The sequence below is a fragment of the Erpetoichthys calabaricus genome, chromosome 1 (assembly GCF_900747795.2).
Source record: "Erpetoichthys calabaricus chromosome 1, fErpCal1.3, whole genome shotgun sequence".
NCBI lineage: Eukaryota > Metazoa > Chordata > Cladistia > Polypteriformes > Polypteridae > Erpetoichthys > Erpetoichthys calabaricus.
In genome coordinates, this window is record NC_041394.2 from 79,895,426 (window position 1) to 79,918,218 (window position 22,793).

The 22,793-nt window shown below is 38.6% G+C and overlaps 1 protein-coding gene across 13 annotated transcripts in view; it reads left to right on the top strand.

Moving 5' to 3' along the window:
* mark2b (MAP/microtubule affinity-regulating kinase 2b) overlaps positions 1–22,793 on the top strand; it is a 354,246-nt gene that overhangs the window by 275,446 nt on the left and 56,007 nt on the right. For all 13 annotated transcript variants that reach the window (XM_028802626.2, XM_028802582.2, XM_051932354.1 and 10 more), the window contains exon 12: positions 19,759–19,897. In XM_028802626.2, the coding sequence (XP_028658459.1) occupies positions 19,759–19,897 (139 nt within the window). The remainder of the gene's footprint in view (positions 1–19,758; positions 19,898–22,793) is intronic.

Sequence of the window (22,793 nt, forward strand, 5' to 3'; positions counted from 1 at the left end):
GGCAATCCAAGCACAGAGAAATGATGAAGTCAAATGAATTTATGCAAAAATTGTCAATCGGTTACACGGCAAATTGGTTAAATGCATATCAATAGACTATGCTGAAACAGTTGGTGGTGATTGTGAGGAAGATGAGAACAACTTACAATATCCCGTAGAATATCTACAACTGTTAACACCATCCGGTGTTCCACCGACCAAGTTACTGTTGAAAGAAGAATGTATTGTAATGTTTTTGCGTATGTAGAAGAAGAATGTTCTCCTCAGCACCATGTATTTCTTTGTGTTTAGTAAATTAGAATTTTTACTATAACTATTTTGTAACTTGCCAGTGAGAGACGCTTTGGCTTATGAACTAACAAAAATATGTTATTCCAGGGTTCAGGAGAAATAGTGTCCAGATGAATAAAATGTAAGCTGTTTCTTGTTTTCCCTTTCTCAGAGTGAATGTTTCAGGGACAAGGTCACAAGGCTGCAGAAAGTACATGAAGTTTATGCAAAGACGTCTCTCCTGCGCTTAGCTTCCAAAACACAGATAATGCTTAGCTCAACAGACATATTGTTTAACTTTACTGTTTTGATAAGGATGTTCTTTCTGTCTTATTAATCATGAGATGCTGAAGTATAAAAAACCCCTCCTGGCTTTTGATCAGGGTTCAATTGAGCTTTGCGGCAATAAGTTATACTGTTTTGAATCTCTACTTACTGCGACTCCGAATGAATAAATAAAGTGAATTGAGAAAATATTATCTGTCTGCTTTTCAGTGTGCCTTTTTCGTCCACACGTAATTTATGCATGAGTGATGGGCTATGCAGTAGGACAAGATTAGTTGTTTTCAAAATTGGTTAAACAATTCTGACATGTAAAATTTTAACAGGCGACAAGAAAGGTAATGTAGTACATCTTCCGCGGAAAACATTATACTCTAAAGGAGAACTTGATATGCCATTCGTATTAAAATGTTTGCAGTTTCCCGTTAGAATTACTTTTGCTATGACAATTAACAAATCACAGGGACAAACATTCGAAAAAGTTGGTTTATTTATTAGAGAGAAAGAAAAGATATTCACTCACGGGCAGTTATACGTTGTGTTGTCACAATGTATAACTGCAAACACGGAATCAAAATTCAAAGCGATATTGACGAAAAGTTAATTCCAAATACAGTGGAACCTCGGTTCACGAACGTCTCAGTACACGTACAACTCGGTTTACGACCAAAAAGTTTGCCAAACTTTTGCCTCGGTTCACGACCACACACTCGGTATACGAACAAGCCAGTTTCCCTTTCGGTTTGTACATGTTCAGTCTCTCCCTGTGCATTTCCTGTGCAGCGAGCAAGAGAGAGAGCACGACACAGACACGCACACACACACACAGAGGCAGCACGAGAGACAGAGGCACACACACAGGCAGCGCGACAGAAAGAGCTGCGCACACACACAGGAGCATGTGCGAGAGAGGCGCGCGCACACACACAGGAGCACGCTAGAGAGACGCACAAACAGGCGCTCCAGGCTCGCAAAAGAGAGACGCACGCACACACACACAGGCGCAGGAGGTAGAGAAGGCTTGTTTTTGTTTTTAGTTCTATTTACAGTGATCGGTTTGTAGCCTGCATTGTTTCTTTTCTTGGTGGTTTATTAAATTACGGATTTTTCAAATGTTCATTTTCCCCTTTTCTTAAAACTCATTAAAAAAAGTGTTTTTAGCGAGTGGTTCCTAGCACTATAGCGCGAACTATTGCAGTGTTAGTTTTCTCCGTTGTTCAAGGTTTTCTCAGTGTTGTTCAATGTTTTTACATTTAGTTTACCATTACGCTGTGCATTCTATGGTATAATTAACTATATTTGTGCTTAAAAACTAAAAAATATATATATTTACATACAGTTTGTACGGTCTGGAATGGATTAATTGTATTTACATACAATCCTATGGGAGAAATTGCTTCAGTTCACGACCAATTCGGTTTACGACCAGAGTTTTGGAATGAATTATGGTCGTGAACCGAGGTTCCACTGTATTGTTTTTACTGAAGTTTTACAGTAAAAATGTAAGTTTAAAAAGTATTTGCATGTTAATTTCAAAGCCAAACAGAATGAAAACGTATAATGCAATGAATACTTCTAACCCAACATGAAACATAATTTTCTTTCAATTTATTACGTTTTACAATTTTTTACTATGGTTAATTACTCGCTGTAATGTAAAATAGTCAGGTCTGTTATGCATATGTAACAATTCCCATGAAAATAGCAATCTGTTTAAATTGTACATCCACTTCCCCATACACGAGTGGCAGAGCCACGAAGTGGCTAGCGCATAGTGCCCGCATGGGGGTTGGTGAGCTAAGTGAACAGGGGGCAGAGCCCCCTAGTATTTTATTATTATTGTATTGATGGTGATATTTAATATCCTGTGGTTCTGGAATTGCTTAAGCCATTATGTTAATATTTTCCATAGCTTTTGGGAAAACTGGTAACAAATATGGTATAGTCTTAAAAATCTTGCATTCTTTTTAGTGATTTAAATTATTTTCAGTATATAAGGAAGTCAGATGCTAGCACTTCTTATTTTCCTGTCTGCACTTGCTGTAAAGGTTTTTAAGGATTCAGTCCAAGATCCACATTTCTCTGTGTGCACTGTCATTATGTTATCTTATTCAGAAATGTGATTTTCATTTTCATGTGAGAGCAGTTAGCTATATATTAGCTATAGCTTTGCCCCCTGCTCGCTTTGCTCACCAACCGCCGTGTTTGGTTTTCCGGATACACACTTTTAAGATTTTTTTTTTCTTTGAATTGTTGCTATTTCATTAGTTTCACTTTTATTACAGAACTTCGGTAAAAACAATATTTGGAATCTTTCGAGTCCCAACATGTTGAATCTTTTAAATGACTTTGTACCATAATTCAGGATAGGTTTCTCTGTTTGGAATTTTAGTACAGACAAAACAATCTACATCATCAGCAGTTAATAATTTTTTTTGCTTTCATATTCTGTATCTTGCTCTGCATGTGTTTCGTGCCTACTTTTTTTTTGAGTCTTTTGAATTCCACTGTTTTCATTATCTCCAACCTGCTCTGCATGTGTTTAGCCCCCTTGTTTTTTAACCTCTTTATGACACTGTTTTCTACTCTTTGTCTTTTATTTCTGACCTCGCTTTGTCTGGCTTTTTTTTTCAATGACACCTGGTCCGTGGTGATTATTTTCCATCTTTTTGAGTAATAATTTCTGTTTGTTTCCGCTACTGCGATCTTTACTTTTTTTTTTATATATATACTTTCTAATTTTCCTGCTTTCATATTCTTAACGTTCTCTACATATGTATCGTGCCAACGTTTTTTTTTTTTTTTTTGAGCCTTTCGAATTCAACTGCTTTCATAATCTCTAACCTGCTCTGCATGTGTATAGCGCCAACGTTTTTGAATATCTTTATGAAGTTCTACTTTGTCTTTTACTCTTTGTCTTTTAATTCTGAGCCTGATTGGACGTGCTTTTTTTTTTTTCAATTCCACTTGTTCTGGGCTGATAATTACTTTCCTTCCTTGAATTTGCACCTAGATTATTCTTTTTCTTTTTTGCATTTTTTTCACTCCAACGCTTTTGAGTCTCTTTTTTCTCCGCACTGCTCTTTCTTCTTCGCTTAGTCGTCGACATTTCATCTGTAACTGATTGTCCATATACACTTTATATGTGCTGAGAGCCCTGGATCTGTGTGTGCTCAAAGCCTTTACACAACTGAGTGTTTTGCTGCCATTGGTCTTATTTGATATTTGTTATAAGTATGGTGTTGTCTTGCAAAAATCTCATGTTCTACGTCCCTGCAAGACGGTCCTGGGTCAATCTCTTGGCACAAAGTCCCATGTTTAAGGTCCCCGTGAGACGCTCCGTGGCCAATCTCTTTCATCTCACAGGTCTTTTAAGTGTCTTCCGTGATCTTCACGTGAAGATCACGTCTCGTCTCCCTAGTCTTTCTCTCCCAGGAATTTTTTTTATAATATATATCAATCAATCAGAAATCTGAATGTGACTGTTATTATGTCAAGAACTGTTAAAACAGGTAAACGCAGGATCAATGAAAATCATTTGTTCTTGTACTTGGAGGAAAAAAACTAAAGAAGTCTGAATAACCCGTACAAATTCTACTTATAGTTACACAATGCAAGACTCTTTAGTTTGGTTTGGCATACTTTACATAGAAAGGTTATTTTTGACACAGTTTTTACTTGTACCATAATCACCCAGTTATTCACAGAAACCTGGTTTACAAGCAGTATAAACCCTTATTCCAGTTAGAGAAACCTGGTTATTGATCTCTGAAAAACCTTGTTAACACATGCAGATTTTTCCTGAATAACCAGGTCATATGGCCATTTAAACCTTTTACTGGGTTACAGTTAAGGATTTTGTAGTTTGCGCTTGTCCGTTGCACTCTGCATCTACAAAATAAATGTCCTGAGTCATATACAATACAATACAATACAATTTATTTTTATATAACCCAAAATCACACATGAAGTCCCGCAGTGGGCTTTAACAGGCCCTGCCTTTTCACAGCACCCCAGCCTTGACTCTCTAAGAAGACAAGGAAAAACTCTTGTAGGGAAAAAAATGGAAGAAACCTTGGGAAAGGCAATTCAAAGAGAGACCCCTTGCCAAGTAGGTTGGGCGTGCAGTGGGTGTCAAAAAAAAAAGTGTTAAATACAATACAATACACAGAACAGAACACAAGTAATCCTCAGTACAATATAATAGTGCAATAGAAATATTACAAGTACAGAGCAGAAGGCCTTTGCTTGAGCAATCCCATTATTCCTTCCCATGGTTAAAATAATCTGTCCTAATATTTAATAAATCATTAAATTAGTATTCTATACTAAGTTCAACAGTAGAATCTCTGGAGCAGTGTTGGGGTAACACATTAAAAGTAAGTTGTGTTAGTAATCCAATTACTTTTTGTTTAAGTAATATGTAGCCTAACACAATATTTATTCAAGTAAAAAGACCTGCACTGTTTGTTATTACAAGCACCACTTGTAAGGCAAGAAATACATATACTGTTGTATCGCTCATTTGCAGAGCCCTGTCGCACAGCAAAATGAAAAGAGTGTACTGCAAGCAATGAAGTAACAGAAACGTATAAAGTATCAGTTTAGTTTTCATCCAAGTATTTGGTATAGATATGTTGAAACAGTGCTATTGAGTTACACATTAGCCCAGTGTACACTCCGCAGATCATCGGGGGCACGGAATGAAGATACAAAAAGGGGACACATGTTTTTTACATCACAGCATACAAAGAACTAAATGTATTAATAAAATACACCAAATTATCACCGGTTTTATGCTTCCTTTTCGATTCAGTGATAGCGTTTAACTCTCTTTTATGATGTTTATGCATTTTGCCAAAGGAGAACTCCAGAAACCAGGTTCCTACACCTTATCCTGGTTTTGTGTGTGCATCTAAACACACTGAATGACCTAATCTTTTATCCATCATTTCAACATATCCAAGATGTATTTTTCCAAATTAGTTGCAGTTTAGTTGTTGTTTTTTTTTTTTTTTTTTTTTTTTTTTATATAAATGATTTGTATAAACACTTTAGTGTCAGGCTTTTCAAATCTTACTCGTAATAGCTTTGCCCTTCTGTACCTTACAGTACTTATAATTATAGTATATACATTGAGATCACAAGACATGGGTCTTCTTACAATTTATAAGATAATTAAGATGAACCTAAATATAATTGTAACTAGCAAAATACCCGCACTTCGCAGCGGAGAAGTAGTGTGTTAAAGAGGTTATGTAAACATATATATACATATACATATCTACATATACACATATCTACATATATATATACATATACACATCCACACACACACACACACACATATATATATATATATATATACACATATCAACATATATTTACACATACATACATAGTGCGTTGTAACATGGGCTGTGATTGTTACATGGGAGGGGAGACGACAAATCACAGCTTCCCGCTTTCTAATCGGGCCTGTGATTGGTACTTTGACGGATGCCCAGATCCCACAGTATTTCCCCTTAGGAGAGGCATTAGGCAAGTTTAATTGAATAGCGGTGCTGCAAGTTTAGCTTTACACCTGTTTTTAAGGCTTATTGACTGAAAGGGGCTTTCATGAAAAAAGTTAGGGCTTTGCTACAGGATACACCCTCCACAAGTTAAGGAAGTAAAAGTAAAGTATATATTTCTGTTTTATTTAAACCTTTTAAGTTTGTATGCGGGCGGTATGGTGGCGCAGTGAAAGGTGCCAGTTAGGAGACCCGGGTTCGCTTCCCTGCGTGGAGTTTGAATGTTCTCCCCGTGTCTGTCTGGGTTTCCTCTGGGTACTCCGGTTTCCTCCCACAGTCCAAAGACATGCAGGTTAGGTGCATTGGCGATTCTAAATTGTCCCTGGTGTGTGGGTGTGTGCGCCCTGCGGTGGGCTGGCACCTTGCCCGGGGTTTGTTTCCTGCCTTGTGCCCTGTGTTGGCAGGGATTGGCTCCTGTATTTAGGATATAGCGGGTTGGATAATGGATGGATGGACATTTGTATGCATAGCCCCATTTGCCCGTTTTCGTTTTTTTTCTTTCTTCAGTAATAGTTCAGCAAACCCGGAGCTTGTCAATTCAAATCCTGGTACTGACACCACTGTGTGACCCTGAGGAAGTCACTTCACCTGCCTGTGCTGCAAAAAACAAAAGTAATGTAACAAATTGTACCTCAGATGTTGCAAGTTGCTGGAATAAAGGCATAAGTCAAATAGATAAATATGTATTATACACATAGGAACTATTCATTTATTTTCAGTTAAGTCATCTGCAGCAAACCTTTATAAATGAGGGTTTCTCCTTTTTAGATAGTGCAAACTGTTTCTTCTTCTTTGAGGTTTTCTCTTGGAGAGCTTTTTTCATTTCATTGAAAATTAAAGTAGCAGCTGCCAAAATAGGTAGCTTTCTTATAAATTTTTCAACATTGTGTAAAATAACTTTATAAAGTAACATAAAAGGTTTAAATACTGGTTATCCTTTTACACTAAAATATTACTAAAGAGATACAAAAAAAGTAAAATGCATATGTTGTTTTTCTTTAAGGAGATTAAATATTACTGAAGAAAGAAAAAAAAAACTAAAACAGCTAAATGGGGCTATGCATACGAACTTAAAAGGTTTAAATAAAACAGAAATATATACCTTTTATTTTTACTTCAATAACTAGTGGAGGGTGTATCCTGTAGCAAAGCCCTAACTTTTTTCGTGAAAGCCCGTTTCAGTCAATAAGTTTTAAAAACAGGTTTAAAGATATTGACAATAAGCTACGCAAACCCACCAAGACATGGAATCGTTTAAATCAAGGCGCGAGTCGAAAAACACCATCCCATACTATTAGTTAACGATTAACACATTTCTATATGTATTGTAAGCATACAATACAACTGATAATATGTTGCGCTTATTTATCTGGTGTACCGACATTTTTGCACGTTTAACGGCTGAAATCTAACGTGGTTTGTGCCCTTCAGAATGAAAACAATTTACATTTACCTTTTTAATAAAAGGCGAGCTTTTAAGCCTGAGAAATCTGGAAGTGTGCAAGCTCTGTCTGGAAATCCGTTCAGTCACCGTGGATGTAGCAAAGAGGAGACCAGGGGCTCCTCACGCAAGAACTGTTTCAGGACAGGGCAGTCCTAACTTTTGCCGGAGCTGCATGCTCTGCTGCCGGATATCTCAAGTTAACGGCAGTCCGCTGTTAAGACGGATCACTGAAATGGTCTCGCCGGAGGAGTCGACCGGCCGTCTCTTGCCCCACGTCCGGGCGCCAAAAACTGTGGACACTTTTTGTGACTGAAGACAGAGAAGAAAATTAAAATTAGTCAAAACCTTTTATTAATACATACCAGGCAAGGGTAAAATGTCAGAGAAACACAGTCCCAGGACACCGCGCTTCATCTGCCTCGAGCGCAGATGTCCTTGTTCTTTTATACCTTTCTAATCTCCTGATCGTTGACCACGTAAGCAAAAAATAGCATCCTGACTCATTGTACTTTTCCAATTTTGTAAAGTCATTACCCTAAAGGTATATTTTCTTGTCACACACATCATCAAAAGAAAACTTCCAGAAAGTATACATGCTTCTTGTCACGTACGCAAAACACAAACAAGTTTCATCACTCTGTCCTATTTTCTATACACACATACATTTTGTTCAATTACATCTTTTTATGTTTTCACACCTACCAGAAACAACAATTTCATATTGTACTCACCATTTAATTTGACATCTTTGGGCTGCAGGAAGGGAGGGGGAGGAGAATGAAACGGAAGGTTTTTTAAAGGCTTTCTTTAACTTGCGCTCAGGCGTTTGCAATCATTTCAATAGCTTCTTTTGCGTTAATTTTAATCTCTTCCTGCCTACAAGTTATTTTGACGAGAATTTTTCTCAGCATTTCCTTGCGATAACACTTTCAAGGTCCGAATGATGCCCAAATCCAATGGCTGAAGCGCTGCCGTGCACTTGGGTGGGAGGAATTCAACTGGAACTTTATTTAAATGTGGAAGCATGTTGTGGGCAGCACAGTTATCAATCAGAATCATCTTTTTTTTTTTTTTCCTTCATATTGTGAGGTTTCTGAACTCTCTTGAGACCCCCCCACTCAATGGGAACGACACGCTGAATTGCGTCCTGAAGCGCGATTGCCGCGTCTGTGGAAGCTTGTTTGACCGTTGTTGGGCAGGGTAACAACAGACTCGTAGCGCTGCAGTGAAGCGACACAGAAGCAAATCATAAAAGATCGGGGTCGCACTAAAAGTCCCTGTCTTGCTCCCCAAAACACGAGGTTGAGTCTCAGTACTTTAGCAAAACCAGCTTTATTCAGCTTGAAACAGGAACGGCACACTTATTTATTGCAGCGTGATCTGCCACTCTGCTATACACAGACACAGCAGATCAGTGATCAAGTTACATGTTACCTGCATTTACAATGTTCCTTGCATATCACCCATAGATATCTTTTCTGTTTGCTTTGGCTGAGAGACTCAGCACAGCTTTAAGCCGGCTGTTGCCCCAGCAACAGATAAACAGTCTTCCATAGACACGAAGTTTGGACTTCGGGGTGCTCTTCGGCATGTCGTCTAGTTGAGGGAGGTCCCAAGAGAGTTTACAAACCTCACATTTACCTTGAATGAGTGCCGCATTAATAGGAATGTTTGTTGAACGCGCATCACTGAACCACATAAAAACTGCTTTTTCGACGTCTTCCAATGCAGCAGTTCACATAAGTTTTGCAAGCCAAAATTTTTCTTCTTTTTTTGCTCGGTCTTTCAAGAAAGTTGCCAGCGTCGATAGCGAAATTCCGAATTCACTGCCAACGTCTTTTTTTCTTTTTGCTGCAATCGAGAGCTGCAAAAAATTTAGTTTTTTTTCTAATATGAACTGTTATCATTTTTTCATGTCTGCCGTTTCTATAGGAGGGTGACAATGAGTTAAATTCCAATGGATGTTTTTCAAATGTTGACGAGCAATAAGTGAAAAGTAAGACTGAAATCTGCAGGAAATAAAAAAAGGCAAAAAAAAAAAAACTACAAGGAAAGTCAGAAGAAAGAAAAATTTCAGTGTTTCTGTTTGGGGGGTTGTGTGACACTTGTATAAGAAACGTAAAATAATGCAATAAATGAAAAAACGGGTATTTTTTATATGCTCATACAGACAGATTTCATTCACAGTTCCCAAAGTTAAAGGTTAATAACTTGTGTGATTACAGTATTTTATCAGTAACAGGCATACATACTCCTTGCGAGTGATAATAGAGGCAATAAGAAGAAAATGTTACAGTGCTGTTAGGCTATTTGCATAGCGTAGTCCTATAAACCGGATGGGATTATTTCTTATTTCTATCTGCATCTTTAGATTGCTACAAAGCTGTACCAAAATTATAAACTTACTGAGTCCTAATTACTCAACACTGTTATATTTGCATAACAGGTATAGGTGAAGGATTTAAGCAAGATGACATCAGTTGTAGATAAAAAGTCAAGGCAATCACGACACGGTGTATGGCTTATAGGAGGACTCTCTGAGACCATTACTGGCTGTAAGCTACCTTCTAACAGACAAGTGCTAAGTCGATTTTTTCATTTGCATACTGTTGAGAAGAAAACAGGATAGTGCTGCTGCAACAACAAAAGAGGTCATCCAGTTCTGGCAGAAGGCACGAATCCCTACGAAAAAAGAGTACAATATAATAAACAAAATCTAACCGCAGCACATGAAATGGAAAGGTCTGCAGAAAGCAAAACCCAGAAGATCAGCAGTTCAAAATGTTTGTGATGAAGGTGTATATCAAACCGTAGTACACCTGTACCTCCCCAGTGTCAGCTCCACGAAATGACCTCCAGCTGCTGAAAGTCCTGTTGATGTACCGTAATTTAAACAGAACAGTTGCAAATGCAGTAATACAGACTTTTACACGCCATCTTTGGTACCTGAGTGAAACTCTTGTTGGGCTTGCATTTTTTGATACTCAGCTGTCTGTGACAGAAAAAAGAGAACTTGTTGCTACACTAAACAGGAAAGGTGATGAAGATCCTTCTGTATGAGCAACAGTTGAGGAAAGCTGCATCGCTGAAACCCGGTTGGCACACTTTGTATCACATAACACAGGGAAGTTTTTCACTTATATGGAGATTTCACAGGACTTCCTCGTGGACGATCCTGATTCATGGGACAGTAATGTAGCGTATATTTCAGCTCAGTGTAATGTCAAACACCTGAAAGTGGTCAATGATGCAGCGGGGAGAGGGGTGGCACTGATTCAGTCATTCAATTTGGCCATCACAAACCAAGAAAAACAGAAACAGTACCCCCTATAAGTTGTAGAAGACCATCGCAAACAGTTTCCAGCACCAACAAAAACTCTGTTAACTGAAGAGCTAGACAGAACAGTCATATCAGCACACACATTTCTGTATAGTGAATATAGAAAAATTCTGATCTCTTGTGCCATCAGTAAATATTGTTTGATTGTCATAAAACTTTGTGCAATTTATCATGGTAACTAGAGGAACAAAACTAGGGGCTAAGACGTGAGAAAATAAAAACTTTGATTTTCACTGGCACCCTAACATATATATATATATATATATATATATATATATATGCACACACACACACACACACGAGGGGGGACTCAAAAATAACCGGAATTTTGTTGTTGTTAGGTTGGTACTTGTAGTACATGGTTGGGCCGCTAGGGCGATCTAGTTACGCTCCTCACAAGTCAGTCTGCCAAGTGCCATCAGTCTGGAAGGTTGTGCTTGTGTTCAGTGAATTTTTTTGTAAAAGTAGTTTTGTGCAAGCGTCGTTTTTTTATGATGGCCAATTATCGTGAGCAACGCGCAGCAGTGAAATTTTGTTTTCTTCTTGAAAAACGTGTTGCGGAAACTATTGTTAGAAACGGTATGACAACCCTGAACCACCCACCCTATTCACCGGATTTAGCTCCGTGTGATTTCTTTTTGTTCCCTCGGATGAAAAAAGACTTGAAAGGAAGGCGTTTTGCTGATGTCGAAGAGGTAAAACAAGAAACGACCAGAGCATTAATGGGCATTACTTCAGACGAATTTAAAAAATGTTTCGAACAATGGAACAAACGGTTAGATAAGTGTATTTCCGCCAATGGAAAGTACTTTGAAGGAGACTAATTGTAGTTTGTACAGAAAATTAAATTAAACACGTTTTAAAAATATTTCCGGTTATTTTTGGGTCCCCCCTCATTGTGTATATATATATATATATATATATATATATATATATATATACATACACATATACACACACACACACACACACACACACACACACACACACACACACAGTGTATGTATATATGGTACTGTGCAAAAGTTTTAGGCAGGTGTGAAAAAATGCTGTAAACAAAGAATGCTTTCAAAAATGGAAGTGTTAATCATTTATTTTCATCAATCAACAAAATGCAGTGAATGAACAAAACAGAAATCTAAATCAAATCAATATTTGGTATGACCACCCTTTGCCTTCAAAACAGCATCAGTTCTTCTAGGTACACTTGCACACAGTTTTTGAAGGAACTCGGCTGGTAGGTTTTTCAAACATCTTGGAGAATTAACCACAGATCTTCTGTGGATGTAGGCTTCCTCACATCCTTCTGTCTCTTCATGTAATCCCAGACACACTCGATGATGTTGAAATCAGGGCTGTGTATGGGCCATACCATCACTTCCAGGACTTCTTGTTCTTCTTTACGCTGAAGATAGTTCTTAATGACTTTGGCTGTATGTTTGGGGTTGTTGTCCTGCTGCAGAATACATTTGGGGCCAATCATTTGCCTCCCTGATGGTATTGCATGATGGATAAGTATCTGCCTGTATTTCTCAGCATTGAGAACACCATTAATCCTGACCAAATCTCCAACTCCATTTGCAGAAATGCAACCCCAAACGCTCAAGGAACCTCCACCATGCTTCACTGTTGCCTGCAGACACTCATTATTGTACCGCTCTCCAGCCCTTCGACGAACAAACTGCCTTCTGCTACAGCCAAATATTTCAAATTTTGACTCATCAGTCCAGAGCACCTGCTGCCATTTTTCTGCACCCCAGTTCCTATGTCTTCGTGCATACTTGAGTCGCTTGGCCTTGTTTCCATATCGGAGGTATGGCTTTTTGGCTGCAACTCTTCCATGAAGACCACTTCTGGCCAGACTTCTCCGGACAGTAGATGGGTGTACCTGGGTCCCACTGGTTTCTGCCCATTCTGAGCTGATGGCACTGCTGGACATCTTCCTATTTCGAAGGGTAATAAGCTTGATGTGTCTTTTATTTGCTGCACTAAGTTTCCTTGGCCGACCACTGCATCTACGATCCTCAATGTTGCCCGTTTCTTTGTGCTTCTTCAAAAGAGTTTGAACAGCACATCTTGAAACCCCAGTCTGCTTTGAAATCTTTGTCTGGGAGAGACCTTGCTGATGCAGTATAACTACCTTGTGTCTTGTTGCTGTGTTCAATCTTGCCATGACATGAAACTGTCTTCCACAACCTCACCTTGGTAGCAGAGTTTGGCTGTTCCTCACCCAGTTGTAAGCCTCCTATACAGCTGTTTTTGTTTCAGTTAATGACCGTGTTTCAACCTATGTGTGACATTGATGATCATTAGCACCTGTTTGGTATAATTGGTTGATCATACACCTGACTAGAATCCTACAAAATCCCTGACTTTGTGCAAGTGTACCTATAAGAATTGATGCTGGTTTGAAGGCAAAAGGTAGTAACACCAAATATTGATTTGATTTAGATTTTTCTTTTGTTCACTCACTTTGCATTTTGTAAACTGATAATAATAAACAATCCTTATTTATATTTCTGAAAGCATTCTTTGTTTATAGCACCTGTCTATATAAGGTCCCACAGTTAACAGTTCATGTCAGAGCACAAACCAAGCATGAAGTCAAAGGAATTGTCTGTAGACCTCCGAGACAGGATTGTCTCGAGGCACAAATCTGGGGAAGGTTACAGAAAAATTTCTGCTGCTTTGAAGGTCCCAATGAGCACAGTGGCCTCCGTCATCTGTAAGTGGAAGAAGTTTGAAACCACCAGGTAGAGTGGCCAGACGGAAGCCACTCCTTAGTAAAAGGCACATGGCAGCTCGCCTGGAGTTTGCCAAAAGGCACCTGAAGGACTCTCAGACCATGAGAAAGAAAATTCTCTGGTCTGATGAGACAAAGATTGAACTCTTTGGTGTGAATGCCAGGCGTCAGGTTTGGAGGAAACCAGGCACCGCTCATCACCAGGCCAATACCATCCCTACAATGAAGCATGGTGGTGGCAGCATCATGTTGTGGGGATGTTTTTCAGCGGCAAGGACTGGGCACCGCTCATCACCAGGCCAATACCATCCCTACAATGAAGCATGGTGGTGGCAGCATCATGTTGTGGGGATGTTTTTCAGCGGCAAGGACTGGGAGACTAGTCAGGATAAAGGGAAAGATGACTGCAGCAATGTACAGAGACATCCTGGATGAAAACCTGCTCCAGAATGCTCTTGACCTCAGACTGGTGTGACGGTTCATCTTTAGGCAGGACATCGACCCTAAGCACACAGCCAAGATATCAAAGGAGTGGCTTCAGGACAACTCTGTGAATGTCCTTGAGTGGACCAGCCAGAGCCCAGACTTGAATCCGATTGAACATCTCTGGAGAGATCTTAAAATGGCTGTGCACCGACGCTTCCCATCCAACCTGATGGAGCTTGAGAGGTGATGCAAAGAGGAATGGGCGAAACTGGTCAAGGATAGGTGTGCCAAGCTTGTGGCATCATATTCATAAAGACTTGAGGCTGTAATTGCTGCCAAAGGTGCATCGACAAAGTATTGAGCAAAGGCTGTGAATACTTATGTACATGTGATTTCTCAGTTTTTTTATTTTTAATAAATTTGCAAAAACCTCAAGTAAACTTTTTTCACGTTGTCATTATGAGGTGTTGTGTGTAGAATCTGAGGAAAAAAATGAATTTAATCCTTTGGAATAAGGCTGTAACATAACAAAAGGTGGAAAGAGTGATGCGCTGTGAATACTTTCCGGATGCACTGTATATTCATGGCATTCATAGTCTGAATACATATATATATATATATATATATACACGAGGGTTGTGTGGGTTCCGTGCAGAATTTTATCGTTTGTCGAGTGTCAGCCTGTCGAAACCTGTTCTACTGTGTAGAGGGATTATTCAAGTGGTTGCATGTTTTTGTTCAGATGTTTTGCTCCCTCTCCTCCTTCAGAATGAACACGAGAAGCAAACGAACTGAGAGTGCGCAGCCGGTGCTAGCGGCAAAGCTCCCGACTCCATGCGTGCGTGACTTTCGAGTGATGATTTTTTACGACTTTTCTGATGGTTTAATCCGCTTGGTGAAACGCACCATGTTTGCCATCTTTTTCAACATCGATGGCATTGTCGCGTCAATTCCGCTGATGGAGAGGAAAACTGTGACCTCTGAGTGGTACACCACTCAGTGCCTGCCTGATGTTTTTTCTGCAGTGGCTAGAGGCCGGTCCAAGAACTTGTGAAGGCACTTTTTACATCATGACAATGCGCCAGCCCACACGGCTAATGCAACGAAGCATTTCATTGAAGACAGTGGTGTCAACGTTTTGAACCCGCCACCCTACTCGCCTGATCTTGCACCATGTGACTTCTGGCTCTTCCCGAAGGTGACAGAACCCCTGCGAGGCCACAACTTCGAAACTCTAGAGGAACTGATTGCAGCTGTCAAAGAACAGCTGGACAACCTCCCAAAGACAGCCTTTCGCGAGTGTTTTGCGACGTGGGTCAGAAGAGCTCAAAAGTGCATTGATGTTAGCGGTGAATACTTGGAAAAAGTTTAAAAAGGATCGAAGTACATGAGAAAAATAGAAAAAAAAATCCTTGGCTACTTATTTCGAGTGATTCTGCGCGGAACCCAGACCACCCTCGTGTGTGTGTGTATATATATATATATATATATATATATATATACAGTGGGGCAAAAAAGTATTTAGTCAGCCACCAGTTGTGCAAGTTCTCTCACTTAAAAAGATGAGAGAGGCCTGTAATTTTCATCATAGGTATACCTCAACTATGAGAGACAAAATGAGAAAAAAAAAAATCCAGAAAATCACATTGTCTGATTATGAAGAATTTATTTGCAAATTATGGTGGAAAAAAAGTATTTGGTCAATAACAAAAGTTCATCTCAATACTTTGTTATATACCCTTTGTTGGCAATGACAGAGGTCAAACGTTTTCTGTAAGTCTTCACAAGGTTTTCACACACTGTTGCTGGTATTTTGGCCCATTCCTCCATGCAGATCTCCTCTAGAGCAGTGATGTTTTGGGGCTGTCGCTGGGCAACACGGACTTTCAACTCCCTCCAAAGATTTTCTATGGGGTTGAGATCTGGAGACTGGCTAGGCCACTCCAGTACTTTGAAATTGTTTTTATGAAGCCACTCCTTCGTTACCCGGGCGGTGTGTTTGAGATCATTGTCATGCTGAAAGACCCAGCCACGTTTCATCTTCATTGCCCTTGCTGATGGAAAGAGGTTTTCACTCAAAATCTGTCGATACATGGCCCCATTCATTCTTTCCTTTACAAGGATCAGTAGTCCTGGTCCCTTTGCAGAAAAGCAGCCCCAAAGCATGATGTTTCCACCCCCATGCTTTACAGTAGGTATGGTGTTCTTTGGATGCAACTCAGCATTCTTTCTCCTCCAAATACGACAAGTAGAGTTTTTTTTCATCTGACCATATGACATTCTCCCAATCCTCTTCTGGATCATCCAAATGCTCTCTAGCAAACTTCAGATGGGCCTGCACATGTACTGGCTTAAGCAGGGGGACACGCCTGGCACTGCAGGATTTGAGTCCCTGGCGGCGTAGTGTGTTACTGATGGTAGCCTTTGTTACTTTGGTCCCAGCTCTCTGCAGGTCATTCACTAGGTCACCCCGTGTGGTTCTGGGATTTTTGCTCACCGTTCTTGTGATCATTTTGACCCCACAGGGTGAGATCTTGCGTGGAGCCCCAGATCGAGGGAAGTTATCAGTGGTCTTGTATGTCTTCCATTTCCTAATAATTGCTCCCACAGTTGATATCTTCACACCAAGCTGCTTACCTATTGCAGATTCAGTCTTCCCAGCCTGGTGCAGGTCTATAATTTTGTTTCTGGTGTCCTTTGACAGCTCTTTGGTCTTGGCCGTAGTGGAGTTTGGAGTGTAACTGTTTGAGGTTGTGGACAGGTGTCTTTTATATTGATAACAAGTTCAAACAGGTGCCATTAATACAGGTAATGAGTGGAGGACAGAGGAGCCTCTTACAGAAGAAGGTCTGTGAGAGCCAGAAATCTTGCTTGTTTGTAGGTGACCAAATACTTATTTTTCACCATAATTTGCAAATAAATTCTTTAAAATCAGACAATGTGATTTTCTGGATTTTTTTTTCTCATTTGGTCTCTCACAGTTGAGGTATACCTATGATGAAAATTACAGGCCTCTCTCATCTTTTTAATTGGGAGAACTTGCACAATCGGTGGCTGACTAAGTACTTTTTTGACCCACTGTATGTATGTGTATATATATATATATATATATATATATATATATATATATATATATATATATATATATATATATATATATATATATATATATATATATATATATATGCGCATAAAAATGTGTGTGTGTGTATGTATATAACATATTCCACAAGACATTAGAAATATTCATTTGATGTTCTGGAACACATTGTCATGACTACATCATCCAATTTCTGATAAAAAATATTAATATATGCATAATATTCCCAGCAATGACAAGGTGACACTTTAGCTTCATATTTATATTTTCAAATCTAAACTGTGTGCATATCAAAGATACCAATTTTGAATGCACTATCTCAATACTCATTTGTATTATACTGTACCAGTGGTGCTCAGACACTTTCTTTATATAGTGTCACCCCACTTTCCAAAAATGCTTCCAATAGGAGTTGTATTCCATGATGCTTCAGTGAACGTTATGAATATTCACAGGGACATGCAGAAATAATGCATATAATAACATAACGTTATATCAGAAAAGGAGTTAAAGATCTTGAGTGTCCTCTCAAATCTGAACTTTTCTTCTTTGTTTACAGGATCTAAATATTGTTACTTGAAAAGAACATAAAGCAAATTGGGAGCACATGGGTAGGATAAAGAAACCTACACGGCAAAGATAAATCATGAAACTAACATCACCACCATGGCACAATATATACAACATCCAAGAAAATTCTAGAAAACAGTGTTTATAGTTTAAAGTATAGGTCTATGTTGGAAGATGAACAGATATACCAATATAAGAAAACTTAAGTAAGCAACATTTTATGATTGATTAGCACAGATTTTTGTGCTAATAATAAGACGACTTCTAACAGAAAGTATTGTATAAGCAAGGCATGCATCCCATAGCAGCTTCTGAACAGGCTCAGGAATGCATCCTCCTCAACATTTTATGTCATTCATTCTAATTGTCATCTATTATATTTTTAATGTTTTAGTCTTTTAAAATAACCACACTTCTAAAATATACATTAATCCTGTATTGTATTCATGTTCGCAAAAGATGTCACCAAGTGCATTTTGGGCATTGTCTGGCATCCATGGCATTGTCTTTTATCCACATGACCTCGAGTTAAAGAACTGCAGTACTTTTAAAGGATACCATGGAAAACTATTCATTCCCTTTACCAATTCTCAGTTTTTACTGAATAACATCCTACAGTGAAATTTTATTCACTGTGATACTTTAATTCAAACCACTGAAACTCAAAGCTCTTTTTTAATATGCCATTTTTTATGTTGGAAAAAAAAGTTCAAAGAAAAGAGAAATATACTGTTTCCTTATGTATTCAGTCCCTGTACCTTAATTCTGTATTCAGCAACTTTGTGCAGCAATAAGAGCCTCAAGTATTTTGGCCATATGCTATACATTGTTTTGGAGTGATTTTGGCCCATTCTTCCAGGCTGATTTACTCCAGGTTTATTATTTTGTAACACAATTCCAAGTTTTCATCCATTTCCTGTTTTCCCTCATTCATATTGTTTTACTATTGCATATACCCATTGTTTTTAGTTGACACAAGAAAATGAAAACTATGTTTCTGAATATCATATCCTAATGACAGTGTTTAAAGAAAACATGACTGAGCCTTGCGCTGAACCCTGAAAAACACCATCTTTATACTAACTGTTGAAAGTAATCAAGTAGTGCTAAAATCACACTTCTGTGTGTAGTGAGAACAACTTATTCAGTTAAAAAAAGTAGAATGCTTTTGACCAGTTATATCAAAAGCAATGAATAAGTGAAAAACAATTTTAGGATTCTATACTAGAGCATATTCTGTGATTGAAGTGAAAGCCCAGTGAAATTTCTGTTAATCTTTTGATAAGAGCATGTATTGTTTTGGTTTTTTTTTTCCTATGACTTTAAAGAGAAAAGACATTTGAGAAATTATACTGTGATTCTAAGCAAACTTGTATGTCAAAATCTGTTTTTATTTAATGCCTCAAATTACAATTTAAAAAATCAGAAACTACAATGATTTAAAAAAATGTCAATTATGTTTGTTACTGCTATTGCATATGTGTTTTTCTTACAGTCATATTAGAATTTGATCAGATGAATGGATAGTTGTTTTTTACAGATCTAAACTGAATGTCCTCCTCTGTCACAAACCTGAAATTACAGTGTATCTTTGCAAATAACATCTTGCTTTCATGGTTATAATACAGACTTGTCAAGTATTTCCTAGTAACAGAAGATATCTTGTTCTGTTTTCCCTGCACACAGTACCAGCCATTACATTGTTCAAGGAGCCTGCATAATTTACCAGTCTCCAATCCATTTTACTTGCTGATTAAACATTTTGTCCTCCTTTCAAATGAGGAGTCCAGACCAATGTAACTGTAAAAGAGGTCATTTGTCAATAAACCACCCAGGGCATCCACACTAAGTTCACTTTCTTACTGTATCTGCTGTCCTCAACTTTTTTGAAGATAGAATCTTGTTTTGCACAGATCTAAAATTGCTATATACCAAATTTTGTCATTGGTTAACATTGAGTAAATAAAATGTAAAATTATTTTAATTTTAAATGTTATTTTTGTCATTTAGCTGGATGATGGGAGTAATTTGTCTCTAAAACCACGACCAGGAAGTGACCTCACAAACACCAACATCCAATCCCCTTCACACAAGGTACACCGTAGCGTCTCCACTGGACAGAAATCTAAGAAACCTGGCATGGAGCAAGGTGAGAAGACATATCTGTCAGCTGAACAAAACTACGTTCTCTTAAAACAGTGCACAGGATTGTTTTTTTTTTTTTTTATGGTTTTGGGTTAAAGTGTGAGGTAATATAAACTGCTGTGGACGGTAGACAGTTAAAGGTGATCTGGTTTAAAAATATAACATTAGAAATTCACATTTTGCACTCAATTGTACAATTTAAATTAACAGAAATGCAGTTTCCTTATGGGGAAAGTTAGAAATTAAAATCGGCATCACCCAAACCGGTGCCAGTGATTACAACATTATTAAAGAGTAATTTGGAGGGCTCTTCCTTATAAATATAAGAAACTCATAATGTTGTTTGGTGTTAGCAATTGAAGTGTGGGGCTAACACATGCCAGAATCAAAAGAACTAAAAGAATGTTGATGCCAGTGTATATAGGCATTTCCAAACAATTTGCAATAAGTCATTCCACTGTCTTGAAAGCTTTACAAATGGAGAAAATTTCATCCCACTTGCCATCTCTCCAGGCCAAATTCAGCCCAAGAGCTGACCGAAAGGCACTGCGGGAAGTTTCTATGAATGTTAGGATATATTAATATTTATTCATGCATGAGTCAGTGTTAATCTGCTTGAGTCAATCATCTTAAAATAATTGTACATCTTTGTTCTACATGTGAAAACATGAAGAATGTAACCTCTGCTCTTAAATAAGGAATACAAATGCATGACTAAAGATTGTCATGCAGCACCTACAGCGGATTTTCACATTTCCCTATGTTGCAATCTTCTACTAAAATTATTTACATTTGTTTTCCCCTCATCAAATAATCAATACACCAGAATGAAAAAGCAAAAACTGGATTTTATACAGTACTGTGCAAAAGTTTTAGGCAGGTGTGGAAAAAATGCTGTAAACAAAGAATGCTTTCAGAAATATAAATGATGGTTGTTTATTGTTAGCAATTTACAAAATGCAAAGTGAGCGAACAAAAGAAAAATCTAAATCAAATCAATATTTGGTGTTACTAACTTTTACCTTCAAACCAGCATCAATTCTTATAGGTACATTTGCAAAAAGTCAGGGATTTTGTAGGATTCTAGTCAGGTGTATGATCAACCAATTATACCAAACAGGTGCTAATGATCATCAATGTCACACGTAGGTTGAAACACGGTCATTAACTGAAACAGAAACAGCTGTGTAGGAGGCTTAAAACTGGGTGAGGAACAGCCTAAACTCTGCTACTAAGATGAGGTTGTGGAAGACAGTTTCATGTCATGGTAAGATTGAGCACAGCAACAAGACATAAGGTAGTTAGTTCTATTGCATCAGCAAGGTCTCTCCCAGACAAAGATTTCAAAGCAGACTGGGGTTTCAAGATGTGCTGTTCAGACTCTTTTGAAGAAGCACAAAGAAACGGGCAACGTTGAGGATCGTAGACGCAGTGGTCGGCCAAGGAAACTTAGTGCAGCAGATGAAAGACACATCAAGCTTATTACCCTTCGAAATCGGAAGATGTCCAGCACTGCCATCAGCTCAGAACTGGCAGAAACCAGTGGGACCTAGGTACACCCATCTACTATCCGGAGAAGTCCAGCCAGAAGTGGTCTTCATGGAAGAGTTGCAGCCAAAAAGCCATACCTCCGACGTGGAAACCAGGCCAAGTGACTCAAGTATGCATGAAAACATAGGAACTGGGGTGCAGAAAAATGGCAGCAGGTGCTCTGGACTGATGAGTCAAAATTTGAAATATTTGGCTGTAGCAATAGGCAGTTTGTTCGTCGAAGGGCTGGAGAGCAGTACAATAACGAGTGTCTGCAGGCAACAGTGAAACATGGTGGAGGTTCCTTGAACGTTTGGGGCTGCATTTCTGCAAATGGAGTTGGAGATTTGGTCAGGATTAATGGTGTTCTCAATGCTGAGAAATACAGGCAGATACTTATCCATCATGCAATACCATCAGGGAGGCGTATGATTGGCCCCAAATTTATTCTGCAGCAAGACAACGACCCCAAACATACAGCCAAAGTCATTAAGAACTATCTTCAGCGTAAAGAAGAACAAGAAGTCCTGGAAGTGATGGTATGGCCCCCACAGAGCCCTGATCTCAACATCATCGAATGTGTCTGGGATTACATGAAGAGACACAAGGATGTGAGGAAGCCTACATCCACAGAAGATCTGTGGTTAGTTCTCCAAGATGTTTCGAACAACCTACCAGCCGAGTTCCTTCAAAAACAGTGTGCAAGTGTACCTAGAAGAACTGATGCTGTTTTGAAGGCAAAGGGTGGTCACACCAAATATTGATTTGATTTAGATTTCTCTTTGGTTCATTCACTGCATTTTGTTGATTGATGAAAATAAATGATTAACACTTCCATTCTTTGTTTATAGCATTTTTTCACACCTGCCTAAAACTTTTGCACAGTACTGTACCTTTTTGCAAATTAATTACAAAAATATATATATCACATTGACACAGATATTCAAACCCTTTGGCATTGATTCTACTATGGAGTCTCCTTAGTTTTAATGTGACAAGCTTTGCACACCTGCATTTAATAATTTCTTTGCCATTCTTTTCCGCAGATTCTCTCAGATTCTGTCAGATTGGAGGGATACTGTCGGTGCACAGCTATTTAAGGTCTATCTATAGATTTCTGATTTTGTTCAAGTCTAGAATCTGGTTTGATAACTTAAGGACATCCCCAAATGTCCTTAAGCCACTCCTGTGATGTCTTTGTTTTGTGCTTAGGGTCACTGTTCTGTTAAATCGTCAGCCAAGTCTGAGGTCCAGAGCGCTCTGGAACAGACTTTCATGAAAGATATCCCATACTTTGCTTTATCTTACTTTTCCTCAGTCTTGTCCATTCTCTCCCATTCCCTGCTGCTGTAAAACATTCAACAGCATGA